Source organism: Sceloporus occidentalis, unplaced genomic scaffold (genome assembly GCF_023333645.1).
Source record: "Sceloporus occidentalis isolate IW3139 unplaced genomic scaffold, rSceOcc1.0.p SCAF_36, whole genome shotgun sequence".
Taxonomy (NCBI): Eukaryota; Metazoa; Chordata; class Lepidosauria; order Squamata; family Phrynosomatidae; genus Sceloporus; species Sceloporus occidentalis.
The window spans coordinates 9,805,360-9,828,448 of NW_028317016.1; the positions used below are offsets into that span (position 1 = coordinate 9,805,360).

Sequence of the window (23,089 nt, forward strand, 5' to 3'; positions counted from 1 at the left end):
TTCGGGTGCGGTCGAGGTCGGAAGGGGCCTTTCTAAATTATTTTGAAGTGGTACGAAGGGTCAGGAACAAGGGGTTGCACCGGGCCTCTAGTTACAGCGGCACGGGCCCTAGTTACGCCAGTCCCTCGCAGTAAAATCACAGACACCTTTGTGTGCAGAATAGATGACATTTCTGAAAAAAATAACTTATGTTCAGCAACATTCCCCAAGTACAGTAATACCCACATAGATTTGTTCATCCTATTTTACACACACACACACATATATATATATCTATATATGTATATATATATATATATATCTATATATGTATATATATATATATAACAAAGTACTTCCCATTGAGAGCTTGAGAACTGCAGCTCCCCTCCTCCTCTGTGGTCCAGTGATGTTTGCTGTGCCAATGCTGGAGCTGTTGTAAGCATATGTTAGCTGGGAGGGGTTGAATGTGCAAATGCGTTAATTTGCAGAACCCCTCATGCATTTGTAAGGGGACACCATGGTCATTTAAATGGATCTCTCAGCTACCAAATGTATTATAGTGCATTAGATGGCTGGAGTGTAACAGTACTGTCATGGGAGCATGGGAACATCCAGTGAACAAGGAGGAAACTTGGTTCTGTTACTGGGTCGTATTCCTTTTGGATCTGTTGCTGTCATAAACACATACCTCTATTTGGAGTATTGCTTTACCAAACCAAACTCAACTGGTTATTTTATACCATCACACAGTCACACTCTCTCCAATTCAAAGGAGATACTAAAATACAAAAAAAATAAAAATGAATTTTGATGAATTTGAACACATTAATAAGACAAGGAACTTAACATTTTTGTTAGCACATTCCCTTTTTCTAATTAAGTGTTATAAAGTTCACCAGAAACATCTGTAGGCAATTTAGAAATTAAATTACTTTCCTTAAATAATCTAATTATGCTAAATGAAATAATTTAAATAACTGTCTTCCAGCTAAATTCTTTTTAAAACTAATTTCTATTTTTAGCAAAAAACTGGGGACTATTTGTCACTGATTGCAACAAATTTAAAGGCTCCTGACATAGTAAAAGATCGGCACACAACAGAGATGATGTGTTAGTTTAAAGGAAGACGCATCTAAAAGTGAACGTTAAAGCAATATGGATTACACACAAATAAACCAAATGCGTTAACCTAATACCATATTATCATTAATGCATAATAAAGTACTTTATGAAAACTGTAATATGGATTCATCTTAAATGAAAACAGCCAGTCCATGGAAGGAAAATGTTTCCATTGAAATCAGTGGGAGCCCTTATCATACATGGAGGTCTGAACAGACCCATAGTGTGACCCATAGTATTCTCAGAGTTGACTGAAGGAGAGTATATAACATGCCTGGATATGTGTTTGGTCGACCACATCTCCTGCAGGGCATGGGGGGATCCTGCACACAAAAAGTTAAGGTCCAATTATGACCTTACTTTTTATATACTACTGTGATCTCAATAGTGCAGCGGTCATAAGTCATTTTGGGGTATACATGTTATGTTCCTTTTAAATCTGGTTGGCAGGTACAGCAATATTACCCAAGGCTTCTGGCAGGATTTGATGTGTGAGCAAAAAACAATAAAATCTATAAATCAGCAATGATCAGGAATAAGATTTCAAAAACAAATGTAGTAAGCAACATATACCATGTTGGTCCAAGAGGAAAGAAATCTTGAGTCCTGAAAGCTTATGGGACTCGAAGTGAAGAGGTTCACTTTAAGGACCAATGACTTAAGATGGAGAAAGCGGATGCTGATTACGTATATACTACTATCCCTGGCGTGATAGCTGAAATGTATCTGCAGGTTCATAGGTAGAATACTTTATTTGACTCTTTTAAATTGTTTGTAATATTATATTCCTCAATAGTAACACAGCTATGTTTTCTACCTCTTACAAATCTTATCATGAATACAAACATTGCATTAGCAATTTTGCAAATGAAACACTGGCAAGGGACACATACAATTAAACAAAAAAAAAAGAAATTTGCCTCTGATTTATTGCTGTTAGGGTGAAGAAACCAAACACGAATGGGCGACTTCATTGTTGTAAGAACACACCCTACCCCATGTGGCATAGGTTGCCACATTGCAAAGACTGTCAGAAGGGTCGTCAATACCTTTGGAGTAAAATCGAAAGGCAGCTGCCCATGGTTTGATTATCTTGAACTGCTTGTGTTACTTGGCCATTGAAATGATATGGCCTTTATCGATACAAAAATGTAGACATTGCCTCTATCACAGAAAACAAAATGAAAACTGGACTTTATAGCCCTGTGTACCATGGACATCGATTTGTGCTGTGTTGGTAAAAAGCCCTTAATGTAAGGAAAAATACATCAGAGCCAGCATTTTATTGCTCTTATTTCTTTGGAAAAGCAGTGCAAGTGCTCCCATAATCCTCCCATCTGTGGAATGTTTTATTGTAAGACTGATAGATGAACATGGAGATGACCTGCTCATAAGAGAGACATGTTAGCGAAAAACAGGGATCTGCAGACTCTGGTCCATAGTAGCTGCAGCATCACTCCAGACAACACCATTTTTGCCAGAGGTTACTCATCCATACGTGTTCAGAACAGTATGATCTCCTATTCATATTAGGGTCATTCCAATTTTATGAGCATTAACGATTCTTTACCAATATCAACTGGACCATTCAATGTTTGGTCAATTTGTTCCCTCAGAGAGTCTACTATTTAGCTATGGCATATGGTACACCTGTTGTAATATTAATCTCATAAAAGACACAGTACATTTCCAGCTGAACCCCCCAAAAATGTAACATTGATAAAATAATGGAGATCTGGCATACAGTTCTATGCCGTCAAATATTAGAAGCTCCATAACACTAACCCATTGAGAATTACGGTTATAAGGTTGCCCACTTCTAGGCAACAAAGAAGGATTCAAGAATTCAGTGCAATCAGTAATTAAGCAGCTTACAGAAATCATTTCTTTTTTCCTGTGTAAGAAAAAGCTGTTTTAGGTGATGTTTTCATTAAAAGTAACAAGAATTTGGTATTCAGGGTTTCATTTTTTTTTTTTTTTTAAAGTGCAATCTAGATACTCCATGTTCAGTTCAAACCTTTATAGAAGAGTTAAAAAAGGATGTGATGTTGATGTTATAAAAAGTCTCTTGATGCAATATTAAGAAACATGGTCCACCCCCCCAACCTCACAGGAAGGCCCGTCTTTTCCTTCTGCGATCTCAAGTACATTATTGAATCTCTATTAAATCTTCTGCTGTCAAAGGGGCCTCAATGCTCTGACAGGCTCAGATTTAAATACAAGTGGGAATTAAAAAGAAACAAAAAGAAAAAAAAGTAAGGTTACAGGCTGCATACAAACATAGCAAGGAGTGATTTGAGTAGAGAGAGAGAGGACGGTTGTGTGTCTTCTTTTGGAGATGATCAGTTTTCTACTGGTGTGGGATGTGGGACAGGCTGGCTCACTATTACTTGTACCACATAGTCTCTGGGGATCTTTAGTTCTTCCAGTCTCATTTTGTCTGTCAGCGGCCGGCCGGAAAAGAACCAACGCTGGCTAGCAGGCTCCACAGCTTCCGCTGTGTGGAGGCGCCGCTTCATGTGATATACCGTGTCCGTGCTGCGCACCATTAGTCTAAGGTCTTTGCCTGTGGAGAGGCGCAAGCGTAGATGGCATTCATGGCCAGAGTTTGGTGGGGGCTCGGGAATGTCCAGAGTCTCTGTGTCGCTCTTTTCCTCAATCATATTTATTGGAGGGGCAAGGCAGTAAACAGGAAGCTGGTAGCGGTTTCCCAGTTCGTCGTAACACTCCGTAAGGGCACCTTTAAGAGAAAAGAACATAGTATTTAAATCGGTATGAATAAAACAAATAAGTTAGATGTTACAGAACTGTAGTGCAGATCCAGTATGCAATCTTTTAGATGTATTCATCTTTCGGGTAAACTATTATAAGTACTTTAAGTGATTTCTTGAAATGTTTTATTGGTGCCAACAAATAACAAGCTAACCAATTTCATGAAAAAGTGTTTGTTTGGTTTTTCGTAGAAAGGAAGGAGAGTGTGTTAGGGTTACAATGTTTAAAACCACTCACAAAGAAAAGATTTATTTAAACAAAGAGAAAACCCCCTCCCTGCTTCTAATCTCTGGTAATTGTATGTCCTGAGTATAATTAATCTAATAATGGCAAAGAAAGCACCATAAATGTTGAGATAAGGATCTGGTATTTGTAAACAGCTCTGCAGCAATGATTATCACATTATCTGAACAACACTTAAATCACTGTTATATAGGCATTAAGTTCTAAAAGATTTTTTTGTTGTTGTTGTTGAATACCATGGCCAACAGAGAGATAGCAAGGGACAGGTCCAGTTTCCCCTTCAGTTGATTTGAGCTTTAACATGGGGTGCATGCAAACCACTATAGCCTGGTAAAGGGTTAATGGATGAGAACAACCTTAAATGACCCGAATGTTTGCCAGAAACCAGATAGGATGATACAAAACAACAACAAAGACAAACCGCAAGTGCTGCCCTTTACTCTAAAGCATCAGTGTAGCGTTAATGCATAGTCAGTAGGTTCACAGTAAATATGTGGGAATCAATGGACCTGAAAAACATTATGGGATGACATTTTAAAAGGTGTGGCATTCCTTAAAGCCCAAATAAAGTAGCCAACCATTCTCCATCAGTTAACAAATAGTTAATATTTTAAAATACTGGCTATCCTATGCTTGTTCAATGGAATTACGCAGTGCGTAACTACTTATTAGTATTTTATGCTCAATCGCCTTTGATAACCCAGTAGGTGCGATACACAGTCTTGCCTGTAGATGGCACAATAAGACTTAGAATATAGTCTTTTTGTACTGATAGTGATGGGCCAAACTCTTAAACACAAGCATTTTTCAGAGCGATTTCACGGTTATTCCACATGTTTCTCAGCTGGTCCACATAAAAATTTTTAAAGTATTTTTCCTTTTTAATGGCTTCAGCTGCCACTGTTTCATGGTATCCGAGCATAACATGCAGATAGGTCCGTGATTGGTATGCAGTTATACCGTCTGTTCATGTCCAACCACCTAATTTTACAAAACAGTAATTAAAGCTAAACAGGAGTATTTTTTGTAATCTCTTCCCCAAGCAGCAAGACATAGAAACCTTCTACAGACAGCTATTAAGACTGTAGTGTACTTTACTTATTAAGCCCTTCACAGAGATGGGAAAATCACTCCGAGCTAAACTTAAATATCACTAGCGGTCATAAAATGTTCAGTAACCTATAAACTCTCTATAACTCAGAACAATAAAATCTTGTGGTTCAGGGATGAAAATAATTTCTTCATGGTGTCTCTCTTTAGCAGGATGGTTTTACAAAGCAAAGTGATGGTGTTCCAAAGCAATGTTTCAAGAGTAGCTTTTTCCTAAAAGTGATTCACCAGCAGACTCTGGTCCTTGTAATGCTTGCACTTAAATACAAATTATCTCTTGTACCTCACTGGTACCAATGACAAACTGTGTCATGGACACATCTGTAGCCCTAAGCAAAGTATTCACTACTAAAGGGAAAGGACAGTAGTGGTTTCCAGTTGTTAAAGGGCAAGCCCCACTGCTGCAGGAATATAGGGCTAGCTCTTGAAGGAGAAACTTGCCAGTGCTGAGCCCTTTATAACGAATAGTGATATGAGGGACTTGTAACCAGACTTGTGCATTCAGATTCGTATGAACTTTATTTTTTAACAATTTTTGCCAATTCTGTAAGTTCGTATGGATTTCTGATAAATAGGAGGGCTGTCAACTAAACAAATGGTAAAACCTCTGAAATTTAGTTCATTTGCCATCGAGTCATCTCTCCCTGTCCGTCTCACACATTTTTCTGGGACAGTTTCATATTCATTAGAAGATGTTACTTTTGTTTGGGTCTGACAGTCTTAAAGATGTGATTGGTATTGTTGCAATGTTCCCAGAAAAGTGGTTAAGGTTCGGCAAAGCCTTCATAAAGAACAGGTGCTGCTTATTAAGCATTAGCAAATGCAACTTTCCCCAGGAAACCATCAAGGTCAGGATGCAAGAGGTTACACACAACAAAAAGAAAAAAGGCTATTGTTACCATTGCAATGCCAAAGATATCTATACTGAAACAATCCTTAACTTTTAATAATACCTTAAAAAATCTCAACCACAACACCAAAGTTTAATAGAGGAAGAAAGAGGAGGAAAAGAAGCTCAGGGGTTTTACGGGCCACAAAAAACCTCTGATGAGTGGCTGTACCCACCACCCTCTCAGTCTTGCCTCGGGCTCAGCTGCAACGGGGCGCACAGCTGCCCGATCAGCAGCTGCAGCCTGCAGGACTGGTTGGGGAGATCACAATCTCCCTCTAACCGGTCCAACATTAGGGATTGCAAGGTCTGTCACTTCAGACCTTGGCTTCCGTGCTCCCTAATCACTACGTGCCGGCAATAGATGCCGAGCGCCGGGATATGACATCATCCCCTCGCTCTGCATCAATAGCCGGTGCATAGTGATGTGGGAGCAGTAAAGCAGAGTCCTGGAGTGACAGACCTCGCGCTTCCAAAATTGGATGGAGGATGGAAGGTGTAGGATGAAAGATGAGAAAGGTAAGGGATGAGGAGAAAGGAGCGTAAGGGCAGTGTATGTGTTTATATGTGTGTGTTTGTAAGCTTGTGTGTGTATGGGCAGGTGGGTGTAAGAGCAGTATAGGTATTTGTGTGTTGGTAAGCTGGTGTGTATATGTGTATGTGCATGTGTGTGTGTATGGGCAGTGGTGTGTAAAGGCAGGTGTGTGTAAGGGCAGTGTATGTGTATATGTGTGTTTATGGGCAGGTATGTATAAAGCCAGTGTATGTGTATATGCTTGTAAATTGGCAGGTGTGTGTAAAGGCAGCATGTATGGGCAGTCGTGTGTAAAGCCAGTTTATGTGTATATGTGTGTTTATGGGCAGGTATGTGTAAAGGCAGTCGTGTGTAAGGGCAGTGTATGTGTATGTGTGTTTATGGGCAGATATGTGTAAAGGTAGTACAGGGCAGTCGTGTGTAAGGGCAGTGTATGTGTATATGCATGTTTATGGACAGGTGTGTGTAAAGGCAGGGGTGTGCAAGGGCAGTGTATGTGTATATGCATGTTTATGGGCAGGTGTGTGTGTTTAGGCAGGGGTGTGTATGGCAGTGTATGTGTATATGTATGTTAATGGGCTGGTGTGTGTAAAGGCAGTGTGTAAGGGTAGTGTAAATATAAAAGCCTCTAAAAACATTTCCATTCTTGCCTCGGGCGCAAAAGGCGCTAGCTACAGCTCTGCTCCCAGTAAAGTAAATCTCCCTTCCTTTTAAAACTTTAAAATGAATGAGCCAAAAATGAAATGAAAAAATGTGTCCAAAATGGCTTTGGGCCTTGTGTCTAGTTGTAACTATAAACTTTCCCTTTAGTAAATAAATAATTAAAATGCCAACATACATCCCAAATTCTTCATTGCAAAAACATTCTATTTCACCTTTGATCTGTTTTCATCACCTCCTGTATATCGTGTTAAATGCTTATAAACTGGAAAGGATCATTTAAATCTCCATGGGATACAAGGCTACAATTAGTCACTTTGTGGGTCTCATACTCATTTAATTTAGATAGAAAAAGTGCCTTCAAATGTGTAGTTCACAGCCCCCCTACAAAACCTGCCTGTGTTAGTGTTTTCTCTCTAACGGGCTCCAAATATGCCATTTTTCGAAAGATCAATAAGGAAAACCAGCTGTCTGCACTCCTAGTGCATTTGCCTCTTATAACTAGGTTCAGGCCTGACCATGATTGTGTTCACATAACCAGAATGGTAAGACACAATATACACATGTATACACATACAACATTTAAAAAGTGTTTCTCATATAAAATGTATTCTATGTCTATTCCTTGTAACCTGCTCCAAAAACTCATCTGGTCTTCCACTTCATCCTTCTACCATTTCATCACACTGTCAGACCATCATAAGCATTTCAACCCCATCACAAGCCAGTCAATCGCTTTTATCATTACCTGTATAGAGTAAAGCTATTAAAAATCCTTTGCACCCACTATGACCTGTAACATGTTTTTTCCCTGCCATCTTTATAGTGCATTGTATAGCACAGCTGAATATGTTGTTATAAATAATGTAAAACTCGAATTAACCTAATTGTGCAGCTTCTTACATTATTTATGATGAAGTACCACGGAAAGAGACAGTGCCCCGCACAGATGCCACCTTGTTTTCTTGTCTTGGACCACAGTTAAGGCTACAACACCATGTATCATCAAGACTTAAATTTCAGGCTAATTAAACATTTGCCATGAGGATTCTTCTGCATTGTGATTCAATTCTACAGAAGCATTTCTTAAGCCCAGACCATTTTTACTGCTGGACGGTTTCTTTGCAGATAAGGTGAAGATAAATGTGGCTTAAATAAAATCTTGGCCCATGGGGATCCCGAATCTATTTCATCGGCTTCCTTCTTTTATTCGCCAAGAACCTCATGAACAAGCTGGCGGCTCCAGACCAGTCTCTTACTTTCTTTGATACTAGTCTGACACCTCCAACTACACATTTTAAAATCTGATAATGGTATGAGAAATGACTACTCCATTGATTTAACAGCTTTGTACACAGGCTACTACAAATCCCCATCCTGTAACAACTGTCACAACACTGTGCCGGAATCAGCTCGGCCACCACAAACACTGCTAATGTCACCATTTTATGTGATCGATTTATTCAATACTTCAATCTTGTAATGTTTGGTTCGTAAAACTACATGCCTGACAGAAAAAAAAAAAATCACAGTTTTATTAAGATTTATAATCTGTTTAATGATAAATGTATTTTTTTTCTAACTGCATTTTCCGTATTTCCTTTTCCTAGCCCGAAATTAATCAGTTGACTGTTTTATATTTTGGCAGTTCATCATATTACTTACCTATTCCTTCATAGAGGTATACAGTAAATCCATTCTTAATAGGTCTTCATAAGTGAAATGGTCCAGCTGAAGACTAAGACCTTGTGTTTTCTTTGGTTATCACAACACATCATGTTCTAAGTAGTTATAGGAGTGGATGTTTGTTAACTAAGGGCATGTCAGTCCAAAATTACCCAGGTTGAAGCGTTCTAACTCAGGCTAATTAAATGTAGCGAGGGGCTCCAGTGAGTAGCAGAGAAATGCATCAAGTATTATATGAGCATTGGGAAAGATTCAGCACTTTGGGAATTAACCTCTTAAGCTGAAGTCCCTGTTCACTTGCCACATGCAGTAAGGTACACATGGATGCCAAGGAGAAGAAACTACATCATGCTAATTTACATGTTTGGCAGATGATGGAAAATACAGTTTTGACAACCACTGGGAATACAACTTGGGAACCAATGTATTGGAAAAAAAGACACTATTTAAAATAAAACTGTTAAATGCATTATAACATTTTATAATATTATAAATATGGCATCAACCATTTAGCATGTTACATGATAAACATGGTATAAAAACCTTAAATGGCCAATTAAGAATCAACACATAAGGTGAAGGAAACCCATACATTTAAAATACAGAAGGAGTGGGTACTATTAACAAAAATGGCATATATAATAAAAAAGTGCTGCCATATTTCATGCCCGTTTAAATCAAATACTTATGTTGTTGCCTACCACCAAGTAATCTTATTGAAAAACGGACTGCAGTGAAAAGCGCTTAGAAGAGAATAAAATATCCGTAGAGGATAAAATTTGTTGGATATTGCATTTATCACACTTTCATTCTCTCAAATGGCAGAAGCAATTTCCTTCAAATCTCGTTGACTTCCCATTTTTCCAATTTGTGTCAAAGTGTGTCATGTGCAACTGTTTGGTGATATAATTTGTGATCTAATGATGAGGTACAAGACAGGCGAGAGCTGCAGATCAGGCCTCATTCTATTTAACAGTATGCACTGAATTCTGTCATAAATTCGGTTTACATTTCTGTTTAATCTTACCGAGCAGCTTTAAAGCCAAAAGCCATTCATCTCTACGCAAGCACAGATGTCAAAAAAAGTGAAATAGAAACAAAACCTCCCAAGTGACAAAGTGGGATGTTTGCAAACAAGACTTAAGGTCAAGTACTACAGGTCAAGGCTCTCTGCAGCTAAGTGATTATCCTCCACAGAATAGTAAAGACAAATAAATCATCCTCCTACAGTCATTATTTGGTGTTTACAGAGGAGTTAACACTGAATTCAACAGAGGAGCGTAAGCAGCCCATACTTTCACTTTAACTACTACTACAAAGTGGCTGGCTAAGAGATATATGGCCAACTGGGGTGACGGAATCCCAATATTTATTCCTCAGATAGGTGTTTTAAAATACTATTTGCTGGGTGTGGGCTGATTTCTTGGTTTGTTGTATGTACATATCGGTGTTTTTTTTGTGTGTATATTTGCAGGTTCTGACCAAACAGGGTTAAGCAGCCCTCCTGCCACACAGTTGCCTCGCCAATGGTGTCCAGAGAGGGCTTTAAATTGATTGAGAGTCTCAGTGGGTTAAAATATGAAGTAAAAGCCTTGAAAAATTAGATAGGACTCGCCAAACTTGGAGTACTTTCACTTAGTGTCGGACTTAACAATATATGGGCATATAGCGTGATGGAATGCCCAATATTAATGCCTTAGAAGGTCTTTCTGAATGGTTGCTGGGTATGCGCAGATTTTCTTCTCTGTTTTGTGTACATATTGGTAATTATAATTCTAGCAGCAACCAGAGAATCTGGATGTATATGCCTTTTTATGCTCCTCAGGGGTTTTTTTTTTTTTTTTTTACATATTTGCAGGTTCTGGCCCCTTCTGCCACACAGTGCCTCGTCAATGATGTCCAGAGAGGGCCTGAGAGTTTCACTTGGGTTAAAATGCACTGCAGTCCCACTAATTCAAATTCGTGATAAGCAATATAGCCATGAAAAATCACACAGTACTCGCCAAAACTTGGGTTACTTTGACATGTTTTTTGAATGGTATTCCTTGGGTGTGCACTGAATTCTTGCTTTGTTCTGTAGAATTACTAGCATGAACGACACCAGTAGAACGTTACCTGCCTGACTGCATTGTGCCAAATGTATAAGTTTAGTGGAGGAGGGATAACGATATGGGGATGTTTTTCAGGGATTGGCCTAGGCCTCTTACTTCCAGTGAAGGGAAATCTTGATGCTTCAGCTTACCAAGACATTTTGGACAATGCTATGCTTCCAGTGCACAAACAAGGTCCACAAAGACATGCTTGGATAAGTTTGGTGTGGAAGAACTTGACTGCCGCACACAGAGCCTTGACCTCAACCCCATGGAACACCAAGGCACGAACTGGAACGGAAGTTGCGAGCCAGGTCTTCTCGTCCAACATCAGTGCCTGACCTCACAAATGCTCTACCGGATGAAACAGGCAAAAAATTCCCACAAAAGCACTCCAAAATCTTGTGGAAAGCCTTCCCAGAAAAGCAGAAGCTGTTATAGCTAGACCAACCACATATTAATGTCTACATACCGTATTTGCTCGATTATAAGACGACCCTGATTATAAGACGACCCCCCAAAATCTGAATATTAACTTAGGAAAAAAAGAAAAAGCCTGAATATAAGACGACCCTAAAGGAAAAAAGTTTTACCAGTAAATGTTAATTCATGTAAACTATTTTTTTTAATAAAAGCTATGATTGAGAAAAATATTTTTTTTGTTTTTATTTCTTGTATTTTCCAACCTGTCCCCCAGTTACGCACATCTGCCCCCAGGCTTGCCACTCCAATATGGCACTGTGGCCCATGATATGCCTTTTAACCCTCTATATGCCACTGTGCCCCATGGTATGCCTTTTGACCCCCTATGTGCCACTCTGCCTCCAGAAATGCCTTATACCCCTATATGCCACTCTGCCTCCAGAAATGCCTTATACCCCTATATCCCATTCTGGCATTTAGGGGGTTAAAATGCATATTATGGGGCAGAGTGGCATATAGGGAGGTATAAGGCATTTCAGGAGGCAGAGTGGCATTAAGGGAGTTAAAAGGCATTGTATAGAGCACTCTGCCTCCAGAAATGCCTTATACCCCTATATGCCACTCTGGCATTCAGGGGGTTAAAATGCATATTATGGGGCAGAGTGGCATATAGGTGTATAAGGCATTTCAGGAGGCAGAGTGCTCTATTAAATGCCCCCTTAACGCCACTCCAGAAATGCCCTATGCCCCCATTTAACACACACACACACACACACACACACACACACACACCCTATACCCCCATTTAACTAACACACACACACACACTCTCCCCTCCCCTCCCCTCTCAGCCCTCTCTTACCGGTGCTTCCAGCCGGGGCAGCGGGTTGACGTCGCCTTCTGCTGCAGCCGGAAGGAGGTGGAGTTGGCAGCGGGGGTTTGTCTGCGTCCGTCGCGTATACTTTCCCCGGCTGTCAGAGATCAGAGTTCCCCGCACCGGTGCGGGGAACTCTGATCTCTGACAGTCGGGGAAGGTTTGCGCGACGGACGCAGACAACCCCCGCTGCTAGCCACACCTCCTTCCGGCTGCAGCGGACGTTGTCTACGCGGATCGCGTAGACGTCAACCCGCTGCCCCGGCAATACAGCAGGAAGCACCGGTAAGTGTGTGTATGATGGGGGGGGGGGGGGGTGAGACAGGAGGATCCAGGTCCCCTGCAGCGGTGCGGGGGATCTGGATCTTAGTCTCCTAATCAGACTCTATTTGAGGTCTGATTAGAAGACGACCCCGATTAGAAGACGAGGGGTATTTTTCAGAGCATTTGCTCTGAAAAAAACCTCGTCTTATAATCGAGCAAATACGGTATTTAGAATACAATGTCCTCAAAGTCCCTGTTGGTGTAATTGTCAGGTGTCCCAATACTTTTGTCCATATAGTGTACATAAACCACCACACTCCCTTGCTCACTTTTAGAAAGCTCTGATGTATCTAGCAATCTGGGAAGCAGAATCCTTACTACACGATATATTGGAGGTTATGCATAAACGTGTTCTTGGCACAGTTAGTAATATGGCCCTATCATTATAGAAACCAATGGAATGTTCCAGCTCACTCGACCATTCCATTAGTTGCTAAGGTTATAAAACGCTTATTAAAAAAACAGAATTACTTTTTATACATGAACAAGATCTACTATGATGATAATGGAAAACATAATTAATGGTCGGAGGCAAATTGTCATACCAAAGAGGGCATTTTTAACTGTAAGGGTGACAAAGCCTTTTCCAACCTGCCTCAATGTATAAATACTGCTATATTATTGTAGGAGTCAGCTGGGTAGCAGTAACTATGTGACTGATGTTGGGTTCCAGCACTGACTGACCAAGATAAAATTCACAACACCAAATCAGCTGGAGAGTACCCAACCCCACAAATGCACTTCTGAATGATCCTATTTCTATCCTATCCTAACAAATGGCTTCTTCTTCCACAAGGCTAAGACAGATACAAGCCTATAAAGAAATAATAATAATAAAAAAAATTACCTTCAACCTTGAAAACATCAAATTGTTAAATTGCTGAAAGGGCCAGATTTTCCTTCAGCACACATAGTAACATAGTTCATAAGGTTGAAAAAAGACCAAAGTCTATCAAGTTCAACCTATATACATTAGGGCTGAAACAACTAATCGATAAAGAAAATCGTTGTCAATGATTTTCATTATCGATTAATCGAATCGATTTTTATTGATTATAAAAATTATAATCCGACCTCAAACAGAGATCGGATTATAAAACACTAGAATCCAGATCCCCCGCAACGCTGCAGGGGACCTGGATTCCCCTCACTGTTGGCCGGTCTCTCACTTCCGTCTCTCTCCCCCGCCCATACACCCCTCTGACTCCTCCCCCCTCCCATACATCACTCTGCCTCTCTACCCGGCTCCGTTACTGACTTCATAGAAGCCTCAGCCTAAGTGAAGGGCAGTATCGGAGGCTGTCTTTGCGCATCGTTTAGACCCCCACCGGCTGACAGAGGGGGTCTGCATTGCACAGACAGCCTCCGTTACTGCCCTTCACTTAGGCTGAGGCTTCTATGAAGCTGCAGTGAAAGTTCCTGTCAGTAACGGAGCCGGGTAGAGAGGCAGAGCGGTGTATGGGAAGGGGGAGGAGTCAGAGGGGTGTATGGGAGTCACCCTCCCCATACACCACTCTGGCTCCTCCCCCTCCCATACAGCACTCTGCCTCTCTACCCGGCTCCCTGGTGTCTTATGAACCTCCGTGGCTGACAGGAGGCAGAGTGGAGTATGGGAGGGGGGAGGAGGCAGAGTGGAGTATGGGAGGGGGGAGGAGGCAGAGTGGAGTATGGGAGGGGGGGGAACCAAAGTGATGTATGGGAGGGGGAGGAGGCAGAGTGGAGTATGGGAGGGGGCAAAGTGGTATATGGGAGGGGGAGGAGGCAAAGTGATGTATGGGAGGAGGCAGAGTGGAGTATGGGAGGGGGGAGGAGGCAGAGTGGAGTATGGGAGGGGGAGGAGCCAGAGTGGTGTATGGGTGGGGGGAGGAGCCAGAGTGGAGTATGGGAGGGGGAGGAGCCAGAGTGGTGTATGGGAGGGAGAGGAGCCAGAGTGGTGTATGGGAGGGAGAGGAGCCAGAGTGGTGTATGGGAGGGGGAGGAGGCAGAGTGGTGTATGGGAGGGGGGAGGAGCCAGAGTGGTGTATGGGAGGGGGGAGGAGCCAGAGTGGTGTATGGGAGGGGGAGGAGCCAGAGTGGTGTATGGGTGAGTTATAGTGGTGTATGGGGGGGTATTATGAATTTCAGGGCATATAGGGGGTATAAGGCATATCGATATTAAGCATATCAGGGGGGCATAAAACATATCTGGGGGTAAAAGGTATATCAGGGGGCTCAGTTGCATATCACTGGCATATAAGAGGTATAAGGCATATATGGGGGCAGAGTGGCAAGCTGGGCGTCAGATGTGCATAACCGGGGGCAGTTTGGTAAATAAAAAAAATTTAAACAAGGCTTTTTTCTCATAGTTTTTATTAAATATGAAAAATAGTTAACATATGAATTAATATTTACTAATAACTTTGTATTAAAACCTAGTTTGAGAAACACTGTTTGGGTTCTTGTAGCTTTTATTATTATGTCAGTAAAATAAGAAGGTGAATAGAGAGAAAGAGGCCATTGCAATAAAGAGATGAAAGTGTAAATTGTACGTTTTTTATTACATTATTTTACATTGAATTTTTTTTTATTTTTTTATCCGATTAATCGATTAATCGAAAAAATAATCGGCCAACTAATCGATTATTAAAATAATCGTTAGTTGCAGCCCTAATATACATATTGCGTCCCTACTGTGTTGATCCAGAGGAAGGAAAAAAACCCCAGATGCCAATTGCCCCATACCAGGGGGAAAATTCCTTCCCGACTCCAAATATGGCAATCAGAATAAATCCCTGGATCAACATTATGTCCCTATTAATCTAATATCCATAACTTGTAATATTATTGCTTTCAAGAAACACGTCCAGGCTCCTTTTGAACTCTTTTATTGAGTTTACCATCACCACTTCCTCTGGCAGAGTTCCATAATCACACCGCTCTTACTGTAAAGAACCCCCGTCTGTGCTGGTGTAGAAACCTTCTTTCCTCCAGCCGTAGAGGATGTCCCCTTGTTATAGATACAGTACTGGGTATAAATAGGTCCTGAGAGTGATCTCTGTACTGCCCCCTTATATATTTATACATAGTTATTAAGTCCCCCCTAAACCGTCTTTTTTCCAAACTAAATAACCCTAATTCTGATAATCTTTCTGGGTACTGTAGTCCTCCCATTCCCCTTATTACTCTGGTGGCCCGTCTTTGAACCCTCTCCAGCTCCACTATATCTTTCTTGTACACTGGTGCCCAGTACTGTACACAGTATTCCATGTGTGGTCTCACTAGTGATTTGTACAGTGGTAGAATTATTTCCTTGTCGTGGGCATCTATGCCCCTTTTGATGCACCCCATGATTTTATTTGCCTTAGCAGCAGCTGCCTGACACTGGTCGCTACAGGTAAATTTACTGTTAATTAAAACTCCTAAGTCCTTTTCCATGTCAGTCGTCCCCAGTGTTTTCCCATTTAATACATATTCCCAGCCTGGATTTTTCTTCCCCATGTGCATAACCTTACATTTATCTGTATTGAACCTTACATTTATCTGTATTGAACCTCATCTGCCACATCCCGGCCCAAGCCTCCAACCTATGCAGATCCATTTGTAATCGTGCACTGTCCTCTATTGTGTTAACCACGTTACAGAGCTTAGTATCGTCTGCAAAGATTGATACTTTACTATACAATCCCTCTACAAGGTCATTAATAAATATATTAAAAAGAATAGGACCCAAAACTGACCCCTGTGGTACCCCCACTAGCAACAGTCACCCACTCAGAGTATGTACCATTAATAACCACCCTCTGTTTCCTATCACTGAGCCAGTTACTTACCCACATACACACATTCTCCCCCAGCCCAAGCATTCTCATTTTATGTACCAGCCTTTTATGTGGCACCGTATCAAATGTAGGGCTGCAACTAACGATTATTTTCATAATCGATTAGTTGGCCGATTATTTTTTCGATTAATCGGATAAAAAAAATGAATGTAAATTTTTCATTTATTTAAAATAATGTAATAAACAAATTATATTAAATACAAACAGCATAATAAAAAAACTTTGATAAAATGCATTTCTTGCCTTTATTTCGCAACCAGCCCCCCCCAATTTATGCACGTTTGAGCCCAGGCTTGCCACGCTGCCTCCCAGATATGCCACGCTGCCCCCCACATATGCCACTCCACTCTGCCTCCCACATATGCCACGCTGCCTCCCACATATGCCACTCCACGCTGCCTCCCACATATGCCACTCCACGCTGCCTCCCACATATGCCACTCCACGCTGCCTCCCACATATGCCACTCTGCCTCCCACATATGCCACTCTGCCTCCCACATATGCCACTCCACGCTGCCTCCCACATATGCCACTCTGCCTCCCACATATGCCACTCCACGCTGCCTCCCACATATGTCACTCCACTCTACCCCCACATATGCCACTGTGCCTGATACACCTTATACCCCGATACACCACTCCATCCTCCCTAGACATGCCACACTGCCTCCCAGACATGCCACACTGCCCTCCCCACATATGCCACTCCACTCTACCCCCAGATAAGCCACTCCACTCTACCCCCAGATATGCCACTGTGGCCCCAGATCTGCCTTATACACCCTGATACACCACTCTGTCCTCCCCAGACATGCCACACTGCCCTCCCCACATATGCCTTATATACCCTATATGCCTTATACCCCCAGATATGTCACTCCGTCCTCCCCAGATATGCCTTATACCCCCCAGATATCTCATAGTCCCCTCATAGAGTCACAGACCATACTTTTATAAATAAGTACTGGGTTAATCTTCACTGCCCCAGGATTTAGATTCCCCTTAGTTTGCCCCCCTTTATCTCTAACTGCACCTTAAGTTAACTTTAATAAAATTAACCCTCAGTCCTCATCATTAAATTAACCCTAAACACCCCATTAACCATAACTGCCCCTAAATTAACCCTTAAGACCCCATCAACCACAGCATCCCCTAAATTAACCCTAAAGACCCCATGAACCACAACAGCCCCTAAATTAACCCTAAACATACCATTAACCAAAACTGCCTCAAATTAACCCCAAACACCCCATTAACCACAGCTGGTCCTAAATTAACCCTAAACACACCATTAACCATAGCTGCCCCTAAATTAACCCTAAACACCCCATTAACCATAGCTGCCCTTAAATTAACCCTAAACACCCCATTAACCATAACTGCCCCTAAATGAACCCTAAACACCCCATTAACCATAACAGCCCCTAAATTAACCCCCACCTCCCCTAACTTTCAGCAGCCCAAATATTAATTTTATACTTACAGTTAGATGAGTATCACAGCCATGTGGTTCTGGCCTTCTGGGAGAAGGAAGGGGGCGGCGCCAGTTGTCACAGTGATTACAGGGAGGGGCTGGTAAGTAGGAGCTGCTGCTGTGAGTCAGACTAAACAGATTATATAATGAGGGGTATTTTTCAGAGCGTTTGCTCTGAAAAAACCCTCATTTAATAATCGATAAAAATCGATTCAACTAATCGATAATGAAATTCGTTGGCAACGATTTTCATTATCGATTATTATCGATTAGTTGTTGCAGCCCTAATCAAATGCTTTGGAAAAATCAAGATATACGACATCCAGCGATTCACCCCGATCCAGTTTTGAGCTCACCTCCTCATAAAAGCTGATCAGGTTAGCTTGACAGGACCGATCCCTTGTAAACCCATGCTGATATGGAGTCATACATTTATTTTCGTTGAGATACTCCAAAATAGCATCTCTTAGGAAACCCTCAAACAGTTTACACACAACAGAAGTTAAACTAACTCCCCGGGTCACTTTTTGTCCCCTTTTTGAATATTGGCACAACATTTGCTATGCGCCAGCCCTGGGGAACAGACCCTGTCACTATAGAGTCCTTGAATATTAGAAATAGGGGTCTGTCTATTACATTACTTAACTCCCTTAGAACGCGGGGGTAAATGCCATCTGGACCTGGTGATTTGTCTATTTTGATTTTTTTTAGGCGGCACTGCACTTCTTCCTGGGTTAGACAGGCGACATGTACTGGGGCATTTATCTCATCCTGCTGTATATTACCTGGCATTTCATTTTCCTCTGTGAATACAGCAGAGAAGAATATATTTAATAGATTAGCTTTTTCCTGATCCCCGTCTAACTTCTCCCTCATTACTTTTTAAGGGGCCAACACTTTCATTTTTAACCTTTTTACTATTTATATAGTTAAAGAACATTTTGGGGTTTGTTTTACTCTCTTTGGCAATGAGTCTTTCTGTCTCCACTTTTGCTGCTTTTATCTGATTTTTACATATTTTATTTTTTTCCCCGATAGCTTTTTAGTGCTTCCTCACTGCCTTCCTTTTTTTTGCCCCCTTTACATTTTTATTTATCCACATTGGTTTTCTCTTGTTCTGACAATTCTTCAAACGTGTGCATTCATGACCCTATATGTATGTGTGGTGCATACTAGCTTTATCTACACAAATATGCCATATATGTATATATACAGGAGCTCTCTCCTAGTGATATCCATCTGATCTTCTCTCATTGGTTGGTGGCAAAATACAAGGCATTTGTTGGTTACTTACTTGTTACAACTTGTCCTTAGTAGCAGATACAGAAAATATGGATTCATCTTCAATCAATCCTTGGCATGTTAACGTGTGTAACAACAAAATGCTTCCTGCTACAACTGGTGCCTGAGACTGAAGAGTTACAGTAGCGGGTTTACAGGCACTCCGAACTCTCATTACATTTCCACAGCAGAACCTGTCTCACACATATGCATAAGGAACCTACCGTGTGGTAATGTTATACTTGCACCATCTATGATTGCCTGCGCCAGCTCGTGATCATTACTCTCAAAGGCGTGTGCTGCTGCTTTCAGTGCGTCCCAAATCTCTTTACGTCCTTCAAAGGCAGGTGCTGTATCCCAGAACTCATCCCTTTTGCTGCGCAACTGTCCATCAGTCATGGGGTAGTCACTTTTCCATTTGGGTTTGTCTTTTTTCAATGGTTGGTTACGACCTAAGGCCACTGAAAAATAAAAAAAAAAGATGCTCACACAGGTACAATTATACCTGATTCCTATTTGTATTTATTCACACTGACACCCATCCAACAAGGTGATCTATATGTTTGCCCCTTACTAAACTTCAGTGCACCTGGAATGGGTTGATACATAACATAACATTTTTAAAATCAAGCCAGACAAACCACTCATACAGTTTATTCCAAGAGACAAAATGCAGTGATGTATACAATTAATGCCAACGTACAAAAGATTGCCAGAAGTCATTAATAGGCAATTGACTCTGTTTAAACATGTGATTACACAATATTCATATGATGAATTTTCTTTAAAGAGGGCCAGAATACTTATTAGTGAAAAGGGGACACTCCAATAAAGTGCTTAACCATTCTAACAGTGAATATTATAACAATGAGTAATGCAGCTTCAACTGTACTGTGATGTTGAAAACATACGGCTTCTCTGAAGTACATGTGACAAAGACGATGTGGACAAAGAGTGGAGAAACAGGGGGTGATGAAGCAATTTGACAACACATTTTCTGTATGTTATCTGGAGACGATTTATCTCTATTGTGCTGCCGCAACTTTGCATTGAGAAAACAAGTCACGACCGTAATAATAAATTGCTATACGTTTTAGGAATAATCCTTTTGAAGAATCTCTTTACATGTCACAGTTACATTAAATCTACTAGCCTGGGACCTTACATTTTATTCTAAATTTAGAGGAAGAAATACGGGACAGGCAGGACACAACTGGCCAGGTGGGAAATGCGGCAGGCGCCATCCTTTAGTGTGAGGCCACTAGGTAAATACAAAGTGCTACACACTTTTTTCAAGTGTAAGAGCATAGCTTGTGGCCACGTGTATCTAGCAATACACAGGTCATTTTATTGGCCCATGGACTTAAAGGGACAGGGTTGAATTTAATCCCAGATCTGACCATGTCCACAGAATATGACATTGTGACATGTCACTAATGGGGAAGTGCTGCCATGAGAGCCTTTGGGAGTAGTAGTCATGTTTGGAAGCTGCCAAGACCCTGAGCTTTTGATTTGTGAATCAGTGTAATTTTTTGGAGACATTTAGTATGAGCTTTCACCTAATAAAAGGCAAGATTTTCTGTTCTGAGGTTTCCTTCACCTCCCCTACGCTTATAAAGACCAGTCAACAAATTAATAAATGAGAGGATGAGAAAGTACTTACCATAAAAGATCATGCAAAATGTTGGATAAAATAGCTGTTCCCATGATATACACAGATGATGTTTTTTTTTTTATCCTGTGAACATGGTTACTGTGAAATGTAGTATTGGGGAAAAGATCTGCTATAACTAAACAATAGGGTTTGTTTCAAACAGCAGTCTTGTTCGCTTACCTGTGCCAGACTGGCAAACGATAAACACAGCTATAACAGAACCTGTGCTGCAACTTTACTGCATCGAAGACCTGAGCCAGGCTGAATAGAAGCTTTCACGGGAAGGTGGCTTGACTGGCACACCAAATCTTATGAAACATGCTGGCACTAATAAGAGATCGCAATCCAGGCACCTGCCAAACTAAGACAGAAACTCTTCTTCTCCACCTGAGCCAGAGGCTTTAATTACCAATGAAGTTAACAAAAATGAGTTTCCTCCTTGGCTCTATATTAACACGGGTCACATTCTTTTAATAGGTAGCAGTTAAAATACGTATATAAAAGCCATTTTAAAATTTTATTAAACAGTCTATATAATTCACATATGCTGTTTTTACATAGTTGTCATACAGAACCACAAATGTAATATTGTGGTTTATTCCCTAAAGGAGGAGTTGTGTTTCAGCCTCTTGAGTTCAGTATACATAACAAACCCCGTTAAGTTTTTTTCTGCAGGAAGAGTTGGCTGTCCAAGTATAATGTATACTTAAATCAGAGGAATTTCTTCAAAGTTTCACAACACATTTAATTATCCATTATACATGGCCAGCTGCAGAAACCCTCTTGAGTTGGCCCTTCATAATATATAGCAACGAGGGAGTGGAAACCACAAATCTCTAGCAGTTTCTCCCTTTAAAAAATAATTTCACTTTGTTCTGTCTCATTGAACCCAGGTGAAGTTTATGGAGATCACAAAGTACCACCAGATGGTACAGTTGAGGCATCCAAAGAAATCAGCATAAGATATCACAAAATATTAGGTGCTATGGCTACCTAGAATTGCCCAGCTAGAATTTCACCACACAGAGGTTTATGGTTTAGCGGAGGCACATTTGTGCGCTAGAGGTTCTCACTTTAAGACACATATTAACGGATTAATGCTAATGTACTAGAAGTCTGGAGTGGTTACAATAAGCAAACCGCGAAGCTGCCTGGCCGGGCGCAAATGTTTCTGCCTGCCTATCAGCTCCATACCATTGGAGAATGGCTTTTCAAACCGGACAGATTTAGCAGTAATTGGAAACGTGACTCTCTAACATACTGATGTCGCTGAATCGAGTTTGGAACATATGGTTTAAATCACTGGAAATGCCAGCTGGACTGGCAGTCCTGACCAACCAGAAAAAAAAGGAAAGGCTCATTTGGCCCATAGACATCGACAATCCCACGAAAATCTGACATGAAATGATGATGACATACATGTCACACCAATCGTCAGGAATACATATGGGGAGCTGGAACAAGCTAACTTATCAAATGGCAGGGCTGTCAGCAGAAGAACACACGTTGGCCAAATCAGAGAAAATTAACAGCTTCCACATTATTATATGACCCTAGTTGGTTCTGATAACTTATATTTAGGATTTTAGATTGTGGATGTACTACTACAGATGTTCTAATGTCTTACAGAAAAGTATTATACTTCATCATTTTATACCTATAGATATATAACATGAATAAAAGAACAGCAGAAATGGGACTAATTTTGAAATCGTTCAGTTCCCTAGTAGCCAAAATGATGGTTAATTAGTCAGCATGATCTGCTTTACACACTAATTTAAGTAATAAATAAAAACACATTTGTACATCAAATATTTTCAATAAAGTCACTGTTTCCCCATAAGTAGTTGGCTAAGAAGAACAATTACTGAGCATTTCACATTATTGACCACTGAAAGGGACGTAGCATGAAGCTTAAACTGTCATACTTGAATGAAGAAAACAAGCAGGCAGATGCAGCAAAGAAACAGTCACAGGGTACTGAGGTGCGTTGTCACATTAGTGACAAGACATATGAGTTTAGGACGTGGAAACAAACAGCGCTAGTGGACGTCTTATTTTCATACACTTAAAGTTCATTAACTTATTATAAGGCTTTATGGGCAAACAGAACATAAATAATCACAGAAACATGCAATAAAATAACATAA

The 23,089-nt window shown here is 40.8% G+C and overlaps 1 protein-coding gene across 1 annotated transcript in view; it reads right to left on the bottom strand.

Moving 5' to 3' along the window:
* Positions 1-3,446: 3,446 nt before the first annotated feature.
* The window catches only part of LOC149297929 (ubiquitin domain-containing protein 1), a 55,406-nt gene continuing 35,763 nt past the window's right edge, over positions 3,447-23,089 (bottom strand). Inside the window, exons 2-3 of the mRNA XM_089488113.1 lie at positions 19,510-19,746; positions 3,447-3,844 (exon numbers count right to left, since the gene is read on the bottom strand). Of these exons, the coding sequence (XP_089344239.1) occupies positions 3,447-3,844; positions 19,510-19,746 (635 nt within the window). The remainder of the gene's footprint in view (positions 3,845-19,509; positions 19,747-23,089) is intronic.